We start from the raw sequence: 22,482 nt of genomic DNA, 5'->3' as shown, positions 1-22,482 counted from the left end.
TGAGTAACGTGTTGCCGCTGGTCCATAATGGAGACGATAGAATCCCAGGACTCCTTTTTTTTACAAATCCCAGAAACTTTTTCAGGCCCCATGCCTCACCAGCTCTCTGCAGCGCCTGGCAGTATCGGTCACTGTGAGTCTGACATGCAATTTGATGGTTTCAAAGGTCCCTTTTGGTACAAAAGTGGGGAAGAGGGTGGGAAGTAGGAGGGAGTGTAAATGAAACAAGCTTGGCCTTGGTTTGGTAATTGTTGAAGCGGAGGGTAAAGTAAGGGGGGCTCATTGTATTCTGCTTTTGTATGTGACAGGTTTCCCATAATGAAAAGTGTTTTGTTTTTTAAAGTCTGTGATTCTTTTTGAATTACTTGCAACCTTCTACCATCCTTGACTGAGTGTTCTTTGATCCTGACTATACACACTCATTCTCAGAGAACTCAGCCTTTCTTGTTGCTTGATTATCACCTCTGTATGGAGGGTCCAGTTCGGATTCCTCACACTAGCTGGTTTTCTGCCTTTCAGTTCTGTACTTTCAGTTTTCCATAGGACAGTTCCACTGGGCAGCTCAGAATCCCCCAGGTCTCGGAAGTGGACTTCGTATACATGTGGTCCACATGGCTTGTAGCTGGATCAGTCTTTTAGTGTGGGAAAGGAGGAATTAACAGACAGCTTAGCTTCTTGAAGCTGTGCATATAATGGCCAAAAAGATCTGTGTGACCTACCCTGATCCACTTAGAAGATCTGCCACGAGAGCTCAGTATGGAAGCGGCATGGTGAAAGGGTGGCAGGGAGGTCATCTGGGGCTATATTAGGTAGCTACTGGTCGTGTCTGATTTTGCTTTTAAAAATTGGAGTATTTTATAGTCATCAAAAGAAAATTCAAGACCTTCAGTTACCTGTCTACTCACCTAATTTAAAACCCCTACAATCATGACTCATTATTGATGGTGAATAGTGGATGTGGCCACATATTAGCAGATTTTTAATGTATCTATGGTAATGTATCGATTGTATCCTGTGTATCTTTTAACCTAAGGTTGTTTACAGAGAACTGAAATGTCTTTGACATTCTAGGCACCGATTCATACAAATGTAACATGTTTTGACTAAATGAAGTATTTTCAAAATTTAAAAGTACAGTTTCCGAGATGTGTTTTTGTTTTGTTTTTTCTTACTGCCATTCTGTAAAATCTCACTTCATCTACCTGTTCATGAGAGACAGTTTGCCAGGTGATTCCCTCCCAGCAACATGCATTTCTCACTGGACCTGAGGAACTAAAACCTGATTTTGAAATTTAAGGCCCATACAATAAAACCTTAATGTCTTCTAGACACAATTATTTAATATTGAGGTCCTATTACCTTAAAGAACAATATTAAGGGTAGGACACCATTAACTTATAAATAAACTGAAATATTAAAGGATTGATTTTAAGAAATTTTCCCCTAAAAAACACTGCTATCCCTTTATGTATATATGTCCAGGTAAACACACGTTCACCTATGTGGAAAATAAGCATTTTATAACTAACAGGTTTGAGAATGTGATTTCAGTGAAGAAGTGACTTATCAACAGTCTAAGATAATTGCCATGTATTCCAAAGGGCAGTGCTAGTGCCTCCCCCAGTCCAAGTAAGCTATGGGCTGATACAGTCATCAACTATTGTTTCACTGTTCTATGGAAAGCACTCTGCTGTGTTATAGCAAAGTGAGTCTCAAGGAACTAAAAAGCATAGTGGAAACAATTTGTATTAAAAAAGTATAGAAAAGTATGAAGTAATAGAGTAATTGGAAGAGACTGAAAATTTGACAGGTGAGGCAAGAAGCTGTAAGCAGGCGAAGGACATAAAGGTGAACCAGTGTGGAGTGCGATGATGAGACAGCGTGGCTGCAGTGAGGTATATTTACATGTTTGGGTGGGTAATTATGTATGTTGGGCTTCAGGAAGAAAACCGTTTGCTCTATGGTACTTAAGTTGGACAGGGAAGGAAATTACTGAAGTAGAGATGACTGTCTTGAATCCTACAACTATTGCAATAATGCAAATGTAAGATAAGAGAATGGAATGGAAAATAGGAATGGGAAGAAGTAGACAGATTTGACATATCTTTCATAGTTGACTGGACTTGATGGTTATTAAATGATGAAGGAAGAATTCAAGCTATTCCTGAGGGAATGGTTTTCTCTTCAAAGGGGACAGAGCAGAGATATGGGTGAGGATAAAGTGTTCTTAGAGGCCTATTGCAACCCATCCGTGATACTAAGAGAACAGTTGGAAATAGGCATAATGACTCTAGAGATGGGTTGAAGATTTAAATTTTGCCTGTAATTGCAATTGCTCAGGGATTAATGTGGCAGGCACAGCAAGAGGAGACACGATAGGAAACTGAGAAGTGATGAGCAGAGGCAGAGAAAGCCAGGAGCCTTTGGTGTCATGGAAGCCATGGGAGGGACTCAGAAAGGAAGACTCTGGGCCGTTATACTTGGAAGGCCTGCCTAGGAGAGACCTTGTACAGGAGCGTTGGATTTGTTGGTATTTGAAAGAAGGTTTAAAAGAATGATTAAAAGCCAAAGGCCTATACTACAAAAATAGTTTCTTCCCAACAAGATTGATACACTCATACTTTATTGAGAACTGTTTCCTCACCCCTTACTTGGCTTACCTGACAATGCCAAAATAGTAACCGGAAATATATCTTCCAGTTTACAGTTACTTATTGAGAAAAATTATGCTTCTCATTTTATACTTTTAAAGACGTGATTGAACTGATTGTTTTATATTTTCTTCTTAAAAATATCTATAGTGTGGTCATTTTGGCATTTAATATAACAAAAGCATAATGATCCTGAGCTGAAAGATTTCCCTAGCCTGTGAAGAATTTTGCAGATTTATCAGTAAGGCTCATAAGTTGTGTTTATTTACAAATCCGGACTAGATCATTTCAAACTTATAACCCATCTCATAGGCATTGCTTACCATGGTTCAGGCATTGCTCCTGGGTAGGCACAGTCATCCCTGCTGAGAGGCATTAATCACTTTAACATTGTTCTCCCTTCTGCTCTATTACAGGAGGGGTAGGAGGATGTGTCTGGTATCTAGAAAGAAGAGCTGTGCAGGCATCCCCTCACAAGTTTATGCATCTTTTTAGGAACGCCAGCAAGCAGTGGGTTACATTTCAGCACTTCACCTTCCTCAAGCGCATGGTATGTTCAGAAGACCATCCTTGCTCTGTTGCTTCAACCTTTCCTTTTCAATTTGCGGGAATTTCAGAAATTCACGTTACAAGAGGAGTACTAAGAAGTACTGTTTAAAAAGGACTTTTAGTGTCCTCTTCAGTTTATTCAGAATTTAAATCCCTTGCTTTGATTATTCTTAACTGAAACCAGGATAATTTTGGTGTTTGAGCTTAAAAGTATGGTCTTGAACTTACTGATTAAGTTTGGAGAAATATTGAAAATTTCTGGCATGGTTTTACTAGGTTAAAATTAGAGAAAGCTGCACTGTTATAATACTTTATAAATTCTTTAAAATTCTGTGAATACAACAGTAATACAGAAATAATTGCTCTAATTGTGGCCCTCCTGTTTTTTTACATTAGCAGTGCATTCAGATGCATGTCTGAATCGAACAAATTGAGGTTTGAGTAGTTTGCTCAGCATTTTGTAGTGGGCATCGATAATATATTTCAGTCCTCTTGTAGGCCTGTGTCTAGGTCGGGTTCATGATATTATGGGCAACATAGTAATTTGCTCTGAATTACCAATGAGGACATTTGACATTTTCTCAAGTAGAAAGTATCATAGAATGGAGAAATCTTAGCTAACAAATTCTTGCAAGCATGAAATAATACCAAATTCATAATCTAAAATCCTCTTTTAAATTTCTCTCATCTTTTTTTTAACTTAAAATTTAAAGTCTTATAAAAACCTACTATTCTGGTAAGAGATTTAAATTTCTAGTAATGTTCAGATTTTTTAACGTGGAGGTTTAAGGATAATGGATATTTAGAAGAGAAACTCAAAAATATATTATGCCATTTTTATGTAAACAGAACTTTGGATTCATTCATGAGTTTGTAATTCCTAAGACTAGTATATGTAATGGAAAAGTCTCTTAACTAGTTATCAGGTTAGTGGTTCCATGTCCAGGGTCACCTGTAACTAACTGGTTATTGATTCTAGGCTCTGTCAGTTTATTCCTCAGCCTTGATTTCCTCATCTGCAAATTAAAGAGAGAGATACTAATAATGACCCATCTTCTTTAACAACTTTTGCAAAGCTTACATGAGATATGTATATTATATAAACTACAACAATATGCATTTCATTGAACTTTGAAGTGCCTCATGAATGCTAGTAGTAATTACTTTTTGCAACTAAGTAATGGCGAGTGTGTAGCTCTAAAGCTCATGTTCTTTCCTCATGCACACTGCTGTAAGTCACTTAGGCCTGGGAAGTGCACGTCTGCTGAGCCCCGCTGCACTGTTTGCCTGGGAACATGGCACTCAACAGGTGTTTGGGCTCTTGATTATAGAAAACTTCTTCATTGTACTTGAATGTTAAACCACCAGTTTCTGGTACTATATTAGGGGACATTCTGGAAGAGATGAACAAGAAATAAAAATATCTTCTTTCAAGGAACTTAAATTCCTAGGAATGTCTAGAAATTTGAAAACTATTGCAGAGGAATTAATTGTGTTCTCCTTATGGCTTAGTCTAATGCAGCAGTTCTCAACCTGTGGGTCGCGACCCCTTTGGGGGTCAAATGACCCTTTCACAGGGGTCGCCTAAGACTATCCTGCATATCAGATATTTACATTACGATTCATAACAGTAGCAACATTAAAGTTATGAAGTAGCAACGAAAATAATTTTATGGTTGGGTCACAACATGAGGAACTGTATTTAAAGGTCCAGAAGGTTGAGAACCACTGATAGTGACTTCCATGGAATAAGCACTTTCATATTAGTGCATGTGCCTGTGTTTTATAAAGTTAGAGGAAAATCTTTTAAGTACCATAAAAGTCAGACCGATAGAAGGTGTAACTAAACAACCATTTAAGAGCATTTTGGCTTTGTATACTGACATGTACTTTTTAAATTTAGTATGTCACACAGCTGAACAGAAGCCTCCGCCAGCAAATAAAGCCAAAGTCAGAGCCAGTGGCCTCTCCTTTCCTTGAGAAATCGTCTTCGAGTAAAGCCAAAGCGGAAGTATATGAGATGAAGCCTTTTGCACCCTCTACCCTATCTTTGCCCAGAAAGCCTAATGAAACCGAATTGATAGAACTAGAATCTGCCTCAATAATTGAAGGCTCAGTAGATGTGGGAAAAGAGACAAAAGATGAAAAGCAGTGGAAAGAGATGAAGCTGCATGTGGACGATTTGCCAGGAATTTTGGCTCGACTATCCAAAATCAAACTCACAGGTACTTTGTCTTTCTGGTATGGTTAGAGTCTTCCTTGAAACTTTATTTTTAGTTAAACAAGAAGCTGATTTTATTTCCTACTCCAACAGGAATATTTTGAAACTGCAGATTCTCTCTAATTGAGATCTGAAGTCAAATTTTCTGCATTCTATTTACTCAGAATTGTAAATAGTATTGTATTAAACATGTACTAGAATATCCTCATTTATTTACAATTAAAGTAGAATACTTATCCTGCTTATTTCTGACTTTTGTTGTTTGCATCTGCTGTCCTTTAAAGATGCAGTGCGGTAATGAGTCTGTCTGTCTGAGTTCCGCAGCAGGACGGACGGCACTGCTGTGCGTGGTGTGCAGTGGAACCACAGTGGCCACTGGGACTCCCACTCACTGATGTTTGCCTCTTGTAAGACCTCTGGGATTGTCCCAGGTATGAAGGGGTTTTGAGTGCTTTTCTGAAAGGAGGTTTAGAACCAGATTTTTTGCCTAATTGTAGCAAACTGCACCAAAACAATTGCATGCATTTAAGTGTTAACCCATAATAATGTCATTTGGTTGCTTCAGCCACACCATGGGTCAGGAGAAGCTTTGTTATTATCATCCCATCTCATAGCTAAACTTAGAAGTAGCTCATTCTGGGCTCATGCTGTTTGGACTGTATGTCCTGGGTCATCCTGCAGACGGAAGACCTGGTCTCTCCGTTTCTTCTGGATGAGAATAAGGAGAAGAAATGGGTAAACAGTAAAGTTGTATTTGGTACTCTGCGGACAGAAAGTGGTAAATAATATTGTTGAGTCAAAATCGGCAAGTGAACAGATGAGGCAGAGAGGCTTTGAGAGTAGAGAATAGAGACAAAGAAGGAGTGGTTTCTGTTTATTTGTTTGTCTTTCAAGAGAGTTGAGCCTGAAATCCAGGGGAAAAGGAGACAAATCAGACACATCTTGTTCCTCAGTGACCAAGTTCACTTACAGAAAACCTTTTAGGGAGGATGGCACTTGGACAGAGGGAACTTGACAGAGAATCATAGTAAAACGTACACTGTGCAGCTCTACAGCGGGGAGGCTGATTTCGGGTGGTATCTTTGAAGTTATGTCTCAGTGCTGGTTTGAGTGTCATGTTGACATGTGAGAAGGACTGTAGATAAGGTGTGATTCTCGGATGTCACCCAGAAAACAAGGCCTCTCCGTCTGGGTGCCAGAAGTGAGCTCTGCCGTGAGCAGGATTTTCTTGGTGTGCACTCGGCAGATTCAGTCTGTCATGTCCCATTTCTGTCAGCAAAGCCAATATTCTTCACCTCTCCTCGAGGAGAAATCTTAGCACATTCTTTGCTTTCCATTCTCCCCTTCAGTCTAACCGCCCAGTCTAACTGCACCAGTAGGCCCCTCTGTGGTGCCTCTGTGGTTTCTCATCCCCATTTCTGAAGCTACCATCCTCGTTCGGGTCCAGGCAGGAGGACTATTATTGCTCCAGCTCCTAACTGTTCTTTCTGCCTCACTCTCCTTCCACTGCAATATATGCCACCCAGGGCTGCCAGAGGAATTTCCTAAGGCATGGCTTTCAGTGTTCCTGACCTGCCCAAGCGTCTGCAGGTCCTCTGTATTGCCTCCTGCCTCAACTCTGCCTGACTTTAAAGGGACATTATAATCGGAAATGGTTAGACTCTTCCACAGAAACATTTGTTTTCCGCCCCACCATACTCCTTCCTCCACGGAGACCAGTCACATCCTTTCAAGGCTTCTCCACTAAGTCTTCTTTTGATGCTCTCAGCACAGGTTCCCTCCTCAACACTCAGAATATGGCTGGGTAGTCAAGCAGACTTGAGTTCAGATCCTGGCTGTGACATTTACTAGCCTTGACCTTGTTAAGACAATTCCCTCATCTATAAAATAGAAGTAATAATAAATCACTTGAGAATTTAATCATATAATGCACATGAAGTACCCAGCAACATGACTGGCACATGGGAGACCTTCAGAGGTTAGTTTTCAAATAATTATAGGTAAACACTTGATTATTCAATATAGGTTGTATTTTCCAAAGAATTTCAGGGTAGAAATCATGCCATATACTTGTTGAGCACTTCTAGCTCTCTGGGTACAGTGCTCCTCACTTGGTAGGGACTTGCTTTTTTTTTAATATATTGTTATTGATTTCAGAGAGGAAGGGAGAGGGAGAGAGAAATAGAAATGTCAATGATGAGAGAGAATCATTGATGACTGCCTCCTGCACACCGACCACCGGGGATGGAGCCCCCAACCTGGGCGTGTGCCGTGACCTGCAATCGAACTGTGACCTCCTGGGTCATAGGTTGACGCTCAACCACTGAGCCACACCAGCTGGGCAGGACTCGCTTTTGAGAGGGAACTGACAGACTGAAGTCCCCCAGAGGAGGGCAGCCACAAGGAAGAGGAGATGTGGACACCTTGTCACTTGGGGGGTGAGAGTGTTGTGCTTAGAAAAGAGAAGGGAGGAGGGATAAAGTGAGGGAAAGGAGAAAGACATAATAGCCATTTTTAGACATCTGTAGTTCCATTGATTTAAAGGAACAATGCTGCTAACTTATAGTCCAGAAGACAAAACTAGGAGATTGCACATGCTAACAGAGTGGCAGATTCTCTCAGTGTGAAAGAGAGTTCTTAGGAGAACTATTTAGGTGCGAAATGGGCTGCCTTGTAAGGTGACGTTCCCTGTCATTGGAACTATCTAAATGGAAGCAGGTCATCTTTGAGGGAAGTTGATTCCTGCATTGTGTAGTGGGTGGGACTAGATGATGACAATTAAGACCCTTTTCCATACTCAGAGACTGCCTGCCTTCAGTATTTATTGGTGTTTACCACATACCCCTTGGCTCTGGTTACTGGAGATACAGAGATAACAATAAGTTCACTCTAATGGGGAGATTTTGTACCATGTACATATATATACAATAGAACAGCTGTGGTCTGATATATCTGTGTTTCAAACCCAGAACTCTTTCTTAATACCTATGTGATCTTGAGCAATTTCTTAACCTTAGAGTGTAAAGTAGAGATAGTGGCACTTACTTCATAGCCTCATTGTGAGGATTAAATGAGATAATGCAGGTAAAACACCTGCATTAAGTGCCTCCCCAGCACTATTATGCACTTAATTAGCTATAATCAATACTATTATCATTGCTATATGCATCATTAGGGAAATTAGTGTTATAGGAATTATAAGGGATGTGTGCATGAGGCAGAGGGGGGACCCAGAGAAGGGAGAGTTCTTTTGCCTGTGGAGGGAATTGAAGTGAATGAGTGTTTACTGGGCAGAAAAGGCAAGGATTGCAAGCAGAGACATCTGGCATATTCAGAGCTGAAGTGTGCTGAGTAGTGCAGTGTGACTGGAGTGCTGGAGAGGCACTTCCTGAGTGAATAGTGAAGCAGGCCATGCTGTCACTGTGGCACAGGTTTTCCACCCCAGCGAGGGAAAGACCTGGGGGGCATTTTGGAGGAACACAGTCACTTTGTACATATTTTGTCTTATTTATTTATCTTTTAAGCAGATTTTAAATACTACTGAATTAATACAGATTTATTGTAAGAAAAAGAAATTCAAATAATACAGAAACAGAGTATCTTAAACTGGAAAAGTACCTTTTTCATCCATTCTAGATGAAACTCCTACTTAAAATGTAGCCATATATATGCAGATATAAAGATATAGATAAAGTTTTATATATACATATATTTTTATTGGTTTCAGAGAGGAAGGGAGAGGGAAAGATAGAAACATCAGTGATGAGAGAGAATGATTGGCCACCTTCTACACCACCCCCACTAGGGATCGAGCCTGCTATCCAGTTATATGTCTCAACCAGGAATCAAACTGGCAAGCAAACCATGACCTCCTGGTTCATAGGTCAACATTCAACCACTGAACCACATCAGCCAGTCCAGAATTGCTTTTAATAGCAAAAATACTGGAAACACCCTAAACGTTTACCTGTAGAGGATTAGTTAAGTAAATAATGGCAGTTCCATATAATGAAATGGTATGCAGTGAAGTAAATACTGTCAGTGAAAGCTACACTGTTAAGAGAAAATGACAGGTTGTAGAACTGTGTATGCATGTGTGTATAATGATCCTATTTCTATTAAAATATAAAGCCTCGCCTGAAAGGGGTGTCTCAGTGATTGAGTGTCGACCTATGAACCAAGAGGTCATGGTTCGATTCCCGGTCAGAGCACATGCCCAGGTCCCAGGCTTGATCCCCTTTGTGGGGTGAGCAGAAGGTGGCCGATCAGTAATTCTCTCTCATTGTTATTTCTCTCTCTCCCTCTTCCTTCCTCTCTGAAATCAATAAAAATATATTAGATAAATAAAAGCAATTCTGTTATTAACTTTTATGTATATAAATCTTTGTATACTTATGTGAGTCCTTGTGTAGGATAAGTGTTTAGAAATGTAATTGCTAGCTTTAAATATTGTAATTTTGATAGACTGACCGGTTTGTGCCTAAAAAAGATAGTTTAATTTACATTCCCTCCAACGGCATGTGGGAATCTGACTCCTTCTGTACTCCATGCTTGTGAATTAGTTGTCTTTACCAGTGTTGCCTATTTGAAAACTGAAAAGATTTTTGTGTGTTCGTTTTTATTTTCTCAGTTTTGGTGGGATTTAGCATCTTTTTCTCTACTGACCATTTCTAGGTTTCCTTTTATTTACCTCATATCCTTGGTCATTTCTTAATGATGTTTTTAGAGCTCTCTTTAGCATTTTATCCATCATATGCATTAATTTTTTAAAATATTTTCTTTTTCCTTTATTTTACTTGTGATATTTCACTGTTTTATTTTGTCCTGCTGAGATTTTTCAAATTTGTTAGTTCTTTTTTTTTTGTTTTCTGTGGGGGTTTTTTTGTGCTTAGAAATATTTTTACTGCCCTATGGTTATAAAAGCATTCACTGTGGGTGGTTCTTTTTTTTAATACTTTAATATTTTTATTATATTCTCTAAGGTGTGGAGACCATGTGGAATGTCTTTCGGTATAAGAAGTAGGATGGATTAAGAAGACTGCAGTGGCAGTACTATTGAGAAAGGGTTGCCTGTTTTTGTGAAGAAAGTTTTATTGGAACACAGCCATGCCAATTTGTTCTATGCTGTTATCATGCTATGTTGGCAGAATTGAGTAATTATAGAGAAAATTTATGGCTTGGAAAGCCTGAGTATTTTCCCTCTGGCTCTTTATAGAAAAAGTTTTCTGGCCCCAGCTAAAGAGCATTGACTATTGAGACTCAAGAATGATGGTAAATAAATCATTGGTAACCAATTGAGAAATGACTTGGGCTGAACTAAGGCTGTGGTGGGGAAGGAGAACGGGGGAGAGAAAGATATAGAAAAATATGAAGGAACTAGAATTAACAGAACGGTAGAAGTGGTGGAGTGCTGAGGAGATTTGGGACCTGGAGTTGCAAAGACCTTGACTGTCATTAGGGAAAGCAAGCCTTCTGCAGTTCTTTGAGCCCTGTGCTCCTCAACTGTTCTGTACTCTAACCAGTTCTCTAACCAGTCCCTGCATTCATTCCTGGCTCTTACTAACTGAGAGGCCTTGAACAATTTCCATAATCTCTCTATGCCTCAGTTTCCCCATTTGTAAAGTAGGGATAATAATAATACCTATTTCAGAGGGTTGTTCTGAGTATTAAATGAGTTAACCTTTGCAAACTACATAGAAATGACTGTGTTAAGAGCTGTGTACTTGTTCCTTAAGTTAAAAAATGCCTGGGTGCGCTCACAGGCATTTGAGTTTGCTGCCCCTACTCTAGAAAAACATCCAGCCTTCTGATATGGAAGACTGGATGAGTGGTGGTGTTGAGCCTTAAGAATGTGAACTCTGAAGAAAGAAACTGGTTGGGGGATAATGATGAGCGGAGTTTTGCACACATGGAATTTGAGTTGTCACTGGCATATCCAGTGAAGAGATTCAGTGGGCAGGGGCAGTTGGCTTTGAAGGACAGGAGCTCAGGAGAACTCTGGGCCAGAAGAAGGAGGGGCCTTCAGCATGGAGTTGCCTGCAAGCCATGGTGGTGATCAAGGTTGCCAAAGGGCAGTGTGTAGAGGGAGCAAAGCAGAAGGCCAGGGACAGGACCTTGGGGGCATCCCTTTTAAAAATTAGGTAGAGTGTATTAGGAGACTGCAAGGGAATAATATGACCAGAGAAAGGAAAATGCAAGTGCTTTGTCACAGAAACTAGAAGAGACGTTTCATAAAGGAAGTGATGCACACTTCCAGATGCTAGAGTCTAAGGTGCTTGCTAGGAAGAGGTGTTTTGTTTGGCAGTTAGGAAGTCAGTGCTGATTGACTGCCAAATCGGGAAATAATTATCCATGTTTCCTCTTTTTAGAGTCTTAAAAGAGCTACTTTAAATAATTAATGTAAAATCACTTTTTAAAGTTAATTCTCAATGCTTATTTCTTTAGGAACAGAGGAAAGTGTGATAATTAGGATTTTTTTTTTTGTGGCCACATCTTACCTTCAGACTAGCTGTTGTATTGGTTTTTCTTCTATATACCTCATATTGTTGTATATCCAAGTAGGCAGATGTAGAGTTTGATATTTAAAACATGGTGTCTAAAATCTAGAGCAGTGACTGCATTACTTCTTTAATAGAACATACCATGCTGCATGGTGCCCACTGGCTTACTGTTTCCCATATGTGAGTATGCATGCAAAGGAGCCTGCACAGCACGTGGGTTCAGACAGTGCTCTCTGGCCACTGTCCCCAGGGATTCAGATCCGGTAGGCCGGGACAGGACCCAGAGATCTGCATTTTTGACAAGCATGCCTGGAAGACCTGATGCTAGGTGGTCCTGGACCACCCTTTGAGACAGTGAAGTAAGCGTTGTGCAGGCAGAGTGCCGGCCCCAGGCCCACTGGTCTGGCTGGATGCAGAGAACTCGCCCAGTGAGAGCCAGAGCAGTCCTCCCCAGCGGGCAGCAGGAAAAGCAGCTGGGCAGGACCTGGACCACACAGAGCTGTGCAAAAGCAGGATGCACCGGAGAAAGAGAGCGGCAGCCGCCCCTGTTGCTACAGATACAGAAGTCCCAGGCAATAAATTCCTCCAGCACCATTTTATATATTCCATGCCCTAGGTTTCTAGATGAGCTAATTGAATTAAAGTCATTTCCTTCTGCTCATTCCATTTACAGAGGCAGCACCCTTCGGATGACCTCTACCCTTTTATTTGACCTTTTCCCTCCCTATTTAGTTTATTACTTGAATTTACACATCTTGGAGTCAGCGGGATTATTTTCATTATCAGTTGATTTCTTTTGTACTCTTCAGGGCAATTCATTTATTGCTAATGATAGCCGAGGCAGAAATACCTGGGAATTAGCCATCTCTTTTATAGAACTAGTCTTTCTTTCTTGGCCTCTTTTGTTGATAGCTGTGATAAACTGAGAAAATTTAACTAGAAAAGGTGGAGGGCCATATAGTGGCCATTTGCAGGACAGTAGGATAGCAGTAGCCTGCTGCCTTGGCATTGATGCCAGGATCTGGGCCAGATGTGTGCTGGTGCTAATGTCATTTAAAGACTTTTCTTCCATGAAAGGAAGTAAGATTGAGTTTATAAAGAAATAATATGTCCCCCTTGATTTTCTCTTGCCAACTGAGCTATTTACAATGTGTTTTTGGACTTTGTTGCAAGGACCACACTGGGGTAAAGAAATGTTGGATGAGGATCATAAGAGGCTTTGGTGACCAAACGGAATTTATACTTAATATAGGTCAATAAAAAGCAGAATTTTTTTCCTAAATAACATCTGTGCAGAAAAGCTACAACACATTTTCTGAGACCAGAACAATAAAATAGATTGCTTACTGGAACCAATAGGTTATGCGGTTGATGGAACTGATGTCAAGTCTATCAGTGTATAGATGTTTACCCCTGAGGGCCCAGAGTGTTGCTTTTTATTAAAAGAAAAAAGAAACAGGAGTGGAGGATACAATCTTATTTTAGATTGCTTCATAGTTTTGAGTAGATTGCAGCTATCAGATACTATACAAGAGATTTTCCATATTTTCATAAAAGTATTGAGTAGAATTCTTGAAATTTAATTTATATTTTGAAATAATTACCTTGATAATTATATGCTTATAAGTGTGAAAGTAGAGTTTTTATTATATTACGTGTTTACCTTAGAAAAAATAAGAAGTACAGATAAGCAAAATTGAGAAGAGTTCGATCCTCTCAAAATAATAACCATTTTCATCATTCTGGTGTATTCTCAATTTTTTTCTGTACAACTCATTCATATAGTTTTGCTTTTTAAATAAACGTAAGCTCAAAATGTAAATATTTTGTGTATTTTTTAAAGTATTCTGTGTTAATATGTTTACCTTCTTTTGGTGACTTTAAAAGAACTTTTAAGGTCGTGTTTTCTTAAGACAGAACAAACATACAAAAAGTCCCCTCCAGGCTGTGCAGTTACCAATCTTTTGAATACAGTTTTTCAGCGTTTTCTGCCCACAGTCTGAGTTGTAACGTTAGTATTAATGGCAGTGCCACTGGAGTTAGACTGGCAAGGCTGGAATCTCTGGTCTACCACTTACTACTTTGTGAGGATGCCACACGTTTTCAAATATCTGAGCCTCGGCTGCTTTATCTGTAAATGGAGGCTACCTCTAGGATTGTTGTGAAGGTTGTAGAGGTAATGCAGGTAAATAATTTAGTGCCAAACCCAGCACATATTAAAGGTTCAAGGAAGGTTAATTATATCAGTATATTTTATATCATTAATTATATTCTGTTAATGAATATATATAGTTCTGTTGGGTTTGTGCCATAAAAATGGGGTCATAATATTTTGTTCAGTTGTTTGCTTTCTTTCTTAAATAGGCATGCTTTCTCATCAATGTAATTAAAACAACTTCCTTTTTTGCCCTGGCCAGTGTGGCTCAGTTGGTTGGGCATTGTTGTGTGCACAGAAAGGTCAGGGCACAGGCCCAGGTTGTGGGTTAGATCCTTGATCTGAGTGTGTACGGGAGGCAGCCCACCAAACACTGTTTCTCTCTCACATTGATGTTTCTCTCCCTTCCTCTCTCTCTAAAACAATAAAATAAAATCCATAAAAAAACTACCTCCTTTTGGCCCTGGCTGGGTGGCTCACTGGGAAAGTCCTCCAGTGCACTGGAAGGTTGAGGGTTTGACTCCCTGTCAGGGCACATACCCAGGTTGCGGGTTCAATCCCCATATGGAAGACAACTAATTGATGTAGTTCTCACATCCATGTTTCTCTCTCTTTGACTTAACTATCTTTGAAGTTAAAGTTATGGTGATTTTCCTAGGATAAGTGCATCTGAGTGGCCTTCTTGGCTCGAAGGGTATGCATACTCTGAAAACGGATTTTCACTGACAAATCCCCCTGGAAAGAGCTTTTACCTGTGTATGCTATTCCCGGAGTGACCACCAACTCATCATCCTTCACCAATAAATGATAGATAATCGTATATTTTTCTAAATAACTACCAATCTGATGGGTGAAAAGTGGCATTTAAGGTTTTAAGTCTGTGTTTAAATTGGTGGTGAGGTGTTATATTTTCCACATGTTAGTTGGTGACTTGTATTTCTTTTGTGAATGGCCTTCTGTTTACCTTCTATCCTTTCCTGCCTTCAGCATTTGTCTTTATTCATTGTCTGTAAGAGTTCTTTCTATAGTAAAGATTTGAACCCATTCTATATACCTATTGTAGATGTCTTATCCCTTATATGCTGTTTGTTTCTTTTTTTTATTTATGATTATTTTATGTGCAAATGTTTATGTAACAAAATCTAGTAGTATTTTTTTCCTTGTGGTTGCTGGTTTGTGCATAGTTATTAGGCTCTCCCACACAGAAGGGAGAGATAAATATTATTGAAATTTTAATCTTATCGAATGGCCTTCTGTTTACCTTCTATCCTTTCCTGCCTTCAGCATTTGTCTTTATTCATTGTCTGTAAGAGTTCTTTCTATAGTAAAGATTTGAACCCATTCTATATACCTATTGTAGATGTCTTATCCCTTATATGCTGTTTGTTTCTTTTATTTATTAATGATTATTTTATGTGCAAATGTTTATGTAACAAAATCTAGTAGTATTTTTTTCCTTGTGGTTGCTGGTTTGTGCATAGTTATTAGGCTCTCCCACACAGAAGGGAGAGATAAATATTATTGAAATTTTAATCTTATCCATAAAGAGCTAATATGCTAATTAGACCAAACAGCAGGACCATCTGGATGAAGCCAGGGCTGTGAGGGCCAAGGCAGCCAGGGCTGCGAGGGCCTAGCCCCTTGCACGAATTTCATGCATCGGGCCTCTCATTTTTATAATTTTATATTTTACATTTAAAATTTTTGTTTATAGAAAATAGTGTAAGGTGGACATATATCCAGTTTTTAATAAGTCATTTACCAGTGGTGAATGTCACACACATTTTTAATGATTTGTGAAGCTGTCTCCCTGGACAAATCTTAATCACCTTCAACTCCCTAAAATTATATTAATTTTTTAATTGGAATTTCAACATATTTATATATTAACTTGCGTGGGGAGGATTGAGATCTTTACCATATTCATCATCCTCATTTATTCAAGAGTTCTTTTATGCCTCTTAAATTTTATAGTTTTTTCAAGTAGATTATATACATTTATTGAGCAGTTAATGTGGGGTATTTGAAAAATTGTTTTTTTCAGTTGACTCTTTTATGAGATTTTGGATAGCCAATCAAATAATGGTCAGGTTATCTCCCTTTTCATATTTGTACCAATTATTTAATTTTCCAGTGTGATTACCTCTCTGTTAGACTCTCTCCATCTGCTTTTCTCACCATAATTTTTTGCTTCACTCTGAAGGATCCTCTGAGATGTGTTATGTACAGCGCTGATTTTGTTTTACGCCATAGTACTTTTTATTCTCATGACTTTTAGCATTCTACTTGGCAGTGCTTGCTTCTGTACATTAGATAGGAGTGTCTTTTTTCTACTTATTCTACTCACTCACCTGCTCTTCATTGAGTCCCTGCTGTGTACCAACTGTACCCTTCCAACTGGGTAGAATGGGGTGAGTGCAGTGAGTAGAGCAGGCAGAATGGGGTAACTGTGAGTCTCTGCCACATGCGTCTTACTCTTAATGAGGAGCTCAGAGTCTAGTACTGTGGTGCATCTTTGTTATAAATACATTCAACCTCTTTTTCTTCCATGTTCCTTTTTTTTAAAAAAAAAATGTTGTAGAATCTTTCTTATAAATCTTAGATTTATCTTTGTCCATTCTCAGGTGAAGAGAAAGTTCCAGACGGTAGTAAGTCCTCCAGAAGAATATAAGGTCTACGAGGGCAGGGTGATTGGTCTGTTTGCACTGTTCTGTCTATAATTGATGCAGTGCCTTGCACATAGTAGCTGCTCATTGAATGAATGCGTGGTGCGATTTTTCTTCATCACCTAACGGTTTAACTTGAAGATGGAAGCTATCAGTTTATGTTACTGATGTAACATTCCTGTGGCCTGAAGGAGGTGAAGTTGCAGCTACCAGCAGGGCAACATTTTCTCTACAAAGTATTTTCAAGGTTTTTGAAACCACACATGCCAGTGTTCTACTTTCCACATCTCATTTTTAGTGTAGTCTGTCTATGCTCTCAGAATATAATGTGTTTCTGCCTAGCCTTTTCTCTGTGCTACTTCCTGCCGAGCTGGAAAGATACCCTGCCGTGCCAGCATAGTCAGTGGGTGGCTTGCTGCAGGGGAAGGGGATGCAGAACCGCCTCTTGTTGTCTCAGGGAGTTATGTCAGGGCCAGGACCTGCTCTCTTTCTGAGGTGACTGCTTTTCCCTCCCCCGAGCTGTGCTGTAGCTTCCACAGTGAGGGGACTTTTCATACAGTGGGCCCTCACACCCATGGTCCACCCAGCCTCTGCTCCTGACCCTCACTCACCTCTCACAGCAGGAGGGAGGGGCGGGTGCTGTCACATAGCCTTTATTTCTCGTGTTTATCCATTTCCTTGTTAGGTGATACTTAGGCCGTCTGCTTTTTTGGCTATAGTAATGAAAGTAATAAGTCAGCTCTCAGCAACCATCTACAATTTAATGTCATCTGTACCATATTTGACAAGCATTACTTGGGGGTTTTAGTATCAACTCTCTACTTAATTTATGCTGATACAGGTTTTTCTCTGATTTTTATTTTCATTCCTTCATTCCAGTTGGTTTCTGGTAGGAGAGGGCTGTGAGGATGCTTGAGCCAGTTTTCTGAGTTAGATGAAAAATACAATTTTCTAGGGCCCATTGGGCGGCAAACTGCGGCTTGGCAAACCACGGCTCGTGAGCCACATGCGACTCTTTGGCCCCTTGGGTGTGGCTCTTCCACAAAATACCTACTTAGGCGCATGGGCCATGAAGTTTCAATTGCACTGTACGTGTGCGCCCGCACGTGGTATTTTGTGGAAGAGCCACACTCAAGGGACCAAAGAGCCACATATGGCTTGCGAGCCACGGTTTGCCGACCATGGATCTAGGCTGTTCTGTTTTCTAATGATCTAATTGTTTTAAGTTCCATTTGATGTTAATTGAATTGATTGTAAGTGTAAAATGCTACAATAGAGACATGTAAAGGAATGCAAAGATAAATTTCATGAGGATGATGATCTCAAAAAATATTGACACCTTTAAAAAAGAGAGAAAACAAGCTGTGAGTTGAAAATGGGCTCAGCTGTACGTGACTGAAATTTGAAGAACAGTGATGTAGACAGATTAAGGGTTTGTTTTTCTCTTACATCAAGGAGTCTGAAATAGGAATGAAGAACTGGTGCTAAAGGATGTTGTCAACATACCTGGTTCCTTCTCTCTGTTCTGTAATTATTAGCTTGTGGCTTCTGTGCTCAAGACCATGGCATGGCTGCCACTGCCCTGTCATCATGCTGTCCTCCAGGCAGAAAGGATGAAGAAGGGGACAGTGTGAAATGCCAGAAACCTCTTCACAAAAATTTGCCTTTTTATTGGGGAAGGAAAGCTCTTGATAGGAACTTCTTCTGTTTCACTGGCCAATACTGTACAACATGGTCACCTCTAGCTACAAGGGAGGCTGTGAGATAGGGCATAATTCTTACCTCTGTCATTTTAAAAGCCAGAGCATCTAAAGTCCAGCCGAGTCGACATTTCTGTGTCCTCATGGCACCCACGAGGCTGCCTCATTATGCAGTGCACTCCCTTCTAGGAAAGGGAGGCGAGCCTGCCCACCTCTCCACCAGCCGGTTTCCCCGGAAATAGACCACCACCCCTCAGTCTGCGCGGCCACAGCCTCACATGTGCACTTCAGGTGCAGTGTATTGAAATGAAGACTAATTTCCCAGCCCCACATTGACTTCCAGGAGTGGTTGTAGACGTGCACTGCTCTGTTAGTCATTTTCCCTACCATCTTAGTCATCACACACACATTTTGAGACTCCTAGTTTATGTTGGGAACTGTTAGTACTGGATTATACAGCAGAGGAGAGCCAACTAGCCCAATCATGTATCTGCACTGGAAAGTTTAGGTGCTGGTGAAGCTTCAGCCGAGCGAGGAAACGAGCAGGTGGTGCCATGCAGCCGTCCTCTCCGACTTTGATGCGCTCCGGCAGTCACCAGGGCTTTGGTGTCTTGCTTCCGGTTTTCTTCTTCACCCCAGTCCCCACCATCAGCACAGAATGTCACTATCTTCAATGACTATAAAACTTCACTTGCCATCTGAGATACTTGGCATGCTTGTTGTAATGCAAATTTCTGGGCCCCATCTCTACAAACTACTTTGCTTTAGGTCTGGGGTGGGCCTAGAAAGGCCTGTTAGGAATGGTCCCAGAGCATACTTTGAGAAACTCTTCTTATCTGAAAAGTTCATTCAACACCCTCTCCCCTACCCGCTTTTCTCTCACCTCCTGGAAACTGTAATATTAAGCAAAACAACATAACCAAACCAATTTTACTGTAGGCTAATTGATATAAATAAAAATTAAATTCTGGTCATAGAAATCACCAAACTTCTAAATGAAAACCCAAAACACTTCTAATATTAAACTTTGAAATAAATGTGAGCTATACATACATGTAAGCATATATACTAGCTATATTAATAAATGTTAATTAAAATAAAATTAATTCTTTAACTTTAAAGGAAAATAATTATTTTTCAACTTGCTTATTCCAGTTCAGGGTCAGTGGTCGGAGCATAAAGCTCAAGGCAGAAAGCAGTAGCCCACCTTGGAACGGATTCCTTTCCCTTGCAGGGCCACTCAAAACACACACTCACTCACACTCAGATTGAGGCAGGTTAGACACATCAGTTTACTTGTGTACATCTTTCACACACACACACACACACACACTGAGGCAGTATAGACACTTCAATTCACTTACGCCATCTTTCACACACACACACACACACTCAGACTGGAGCAGGTTGACACATCAGTTCACTCCCACCCATCTTTGGCATGTGGGAGGAAACTGGATTCCCTAGAGAAGACCCTGCATACATGGAAGAATGTGCAGACTCCACACAGACAGTGTTCCTGCTTGAACTGATTTTTTTTTTTCTGACCATCATTTTAAGGAAAGGGCATTGAATGAAATGACCTTATTCAAAGACCTGCTGTATTTTGCCGTCTTTATCATTGAATGCTATGGTGGCTGAGAAGTTTGTTCCAGGTGACATCTGGCTGCTGTGCTGTGGTTCCTCTGTCTGCTTTTTAAGGTGCTGCTTTCACCTGCTGTTGTTGTGTCATGAAGTTTTTATCCCATACCTTGTTTTGTACTCAGCATAACTGTGGGGAACTGAAATGGCCCTATCGTGTTTCTCTACAAGTTATTTGAATTTGTGAAAGTTATACCCCTGGAAGCTCAGAGGGATCCTCAAAGACTTGACTTTGTTTTATTTAAAATGATCTGGTCCTCAGCCAGGAGACTTAGTGAACGTAAACATTATCAATGAATTGTCTATTAGGGTTGGCAAATGGTGATTATTGATTGTCAGTTTCTCTTAAAGAGACTTCAACACCATTCAGGGAATTCTTCCCATTCATCATCTTAAAAGTCTTTAAAAGATTTCTCTTGCTAAAAAATTATCTTGGATGCCTGAATAATAACATAGCCAATATTATTGCATGACTGTTTAGTTACCAGGAATAAGTGAAAGTATTCAGTGAAAAAGAAAATAATGATACATTAACATATGTATGTAGTTATGTCCAAATAAGAACAAGTGAGAGGTTCATTTTACTGACTTGTTATATGTCTTGTGTAAAATAATCAAATGTAGGTAAATACTAAATACTGTCAAAATCAGAATAATAATTTAAATATATGCTTAATATTAATTTGTATTTTAAGTGTATATCACCAAATATCCGTTCTCTGGATAGTGACACAATTTTGATACAGAACTGAGAAAAGGCCTCATTATTTTAGCGAAAACTGCCTAACTTACAGTTCCTTTTTGCCAAATGGATTTTTCAAAAGAGGTGTTTCCTCTTGAAAGTTTGGTAGGCCCTAACTGGTTGGCTTAGTGGAGAGAGCGTCGGCCTGGGAACTGAAGAGTTCCAGGTTCGATTCCAGTCAAGGGCACATGCCTGGATTGTGGGCTTGATCCCCAGTGCGGGGCGTGCAGGAGGCAGCCAATCAATGATTCTCTGTCATCATTGATGTTTCTGTCTCTCTCTCTCCCTCTTCATTCCTCTCTGAACTCAATAAAAATACATTTTTTAAAAAAATTTTGGTAGGCATCAGTTTTATGGAAAAGTTTCTTAGCTAATTATGAAGTATATTGAGAAGAAATGTTTCTTTATTGAGAAGGAAAAAAAAGAACTAAAAATAGGATGACAAAGTAGCAAAGCTTAAAAGCAATGGAAAAACATTGAAAGGACCATCAGGATCTCCCTCAGTGCTGCATAATTAACCTTCCTAAACCGCTTTTATTTACATGTTTACTTAAACAGGTCTGATAGCTATTTTATCTCCCTTTTCTGAATGCTGACTATAAATGCAAACCAAATGCTTCCTGGTTGACTGCCTTGATCATACTGAAATGTTTCCCTTGGTAACAGTGTTACACGGTGCATTTGAAGTGATGAGTTTTAATTTGGTCCCAGGATTTTTCAGACTAGCTTTGGTCATTAACTATATAAGAAGAAGAAAGAGGAAAACAGGAAGGCACCAAAAGTTCCTAGTTTTGCAGCTGTGTTGTTAAAAATCTCTATAACGTCTTATCTTTTAACCAGAAGTGGTTATGGTTTGTAATCAGTTACCTCTGATTGATATTCTTTAATGTGGCTGAGGAAAAAATACCGTGTCTCTCATCAATCGACTTTTCATCTGAACTTAACAATAGGCATAAGAATTACCACCTTCTTTGATATGGGTGCTGGTAAGATGACTGTTTCAGGAGGTTCACAGAGCACTGCTAAGCCACGAAGCCTAAAAAACTCAAATTAGAAATTGAACCATTTGAAGCTTAAGGTGTTAATAGAAATGGAGAGAGAGGAGGAAATCACAAGTACAGCTAGGAAGTAATAATGCATGCTCATGTGAAAATCAGAAGAGACTTAATTCCTGCCTCTTAATTAACATATAATTTTGAACTTTAAGATCAACCAAACAAACTTATTCCATAGCTGGGACACACACATAAACCAAACCACATACAAATTTATTAACTGTCTGTTCTCTGTCTGCTTTGTGCACAAAAGAGCCTTAAAGAGAATACATCTTGGGTTTGTAGGATTTGGAATACAATGTTACATAGTATCCACTATTGAGGATAATGAGATATAATAGATCACAAGGGTAATTTAAAATCTATAGAGAACCTCAAACCCATTTAACCAGTGGTTTTAATCTTTCTGCCAAATCTTTTATCAGAGTTGATAATTACCCAATTGATTTATTGGAGTTTTGTTTTTCACTTAATTCTTTTGAGGCCAGTGCTAAAAAATAGTGAGGCATGAAAAGACAGTTTTATAAAAGCAGGACATAGATGACCAGTTTTTAAAATATAATCCTTATAGTTCTTTTTAATTGGTGATCTCAGAAAGGAAA

General features: G+C 39.6%; 1 protein-coding gene across 1 annotated transcript in view; it reads left to right on the top strand.

Moving 5' to 3' along the window:
* Positions 1 to 22,482, top strand: part of LOC102768527 (protoheme IX farnesyltransferase, mitochondrial) — a 119,458-nt gene that overhangs the window by 1,062 nt on the left and 95,914 nt on the right. Inside the window, exons 2-3 of the mRNA XM_006762741.2 lie at positions 3,068 to 3,201; positions 5,104 to 5,425. Coding sequence (XP_006762804.1) covers positions 3,068 to 3,201; positions 5,104 to 5,425 — 456 coding nt within the window. The remainder of the gene's footprint in view (positions 1 to 3,067; positions 3,202 to 5,103; positions 5,426 to 22,482) is intronic.

This window comes from Myotis davidii, unplaced genomic scaffold, assembly GCF_000327345.1.
Source record: "Myotis davidii unplaced genomic scaffold, ASM32734v1 scaffold398, whole genome shotgun sequence".
In the NCBI taxonomy this organism is placed as follows: domain Eukaryota; kingdom Metazoa; phylum Chordata; class Mammalia; order Chiroptera; family Vespertilionidae; genus Myotis; species Myotis davidii.
Note: the sequence above shows the minus strand (reverse complement) of the source record. Positions and strands in the feature narration are given on the sequence as shown.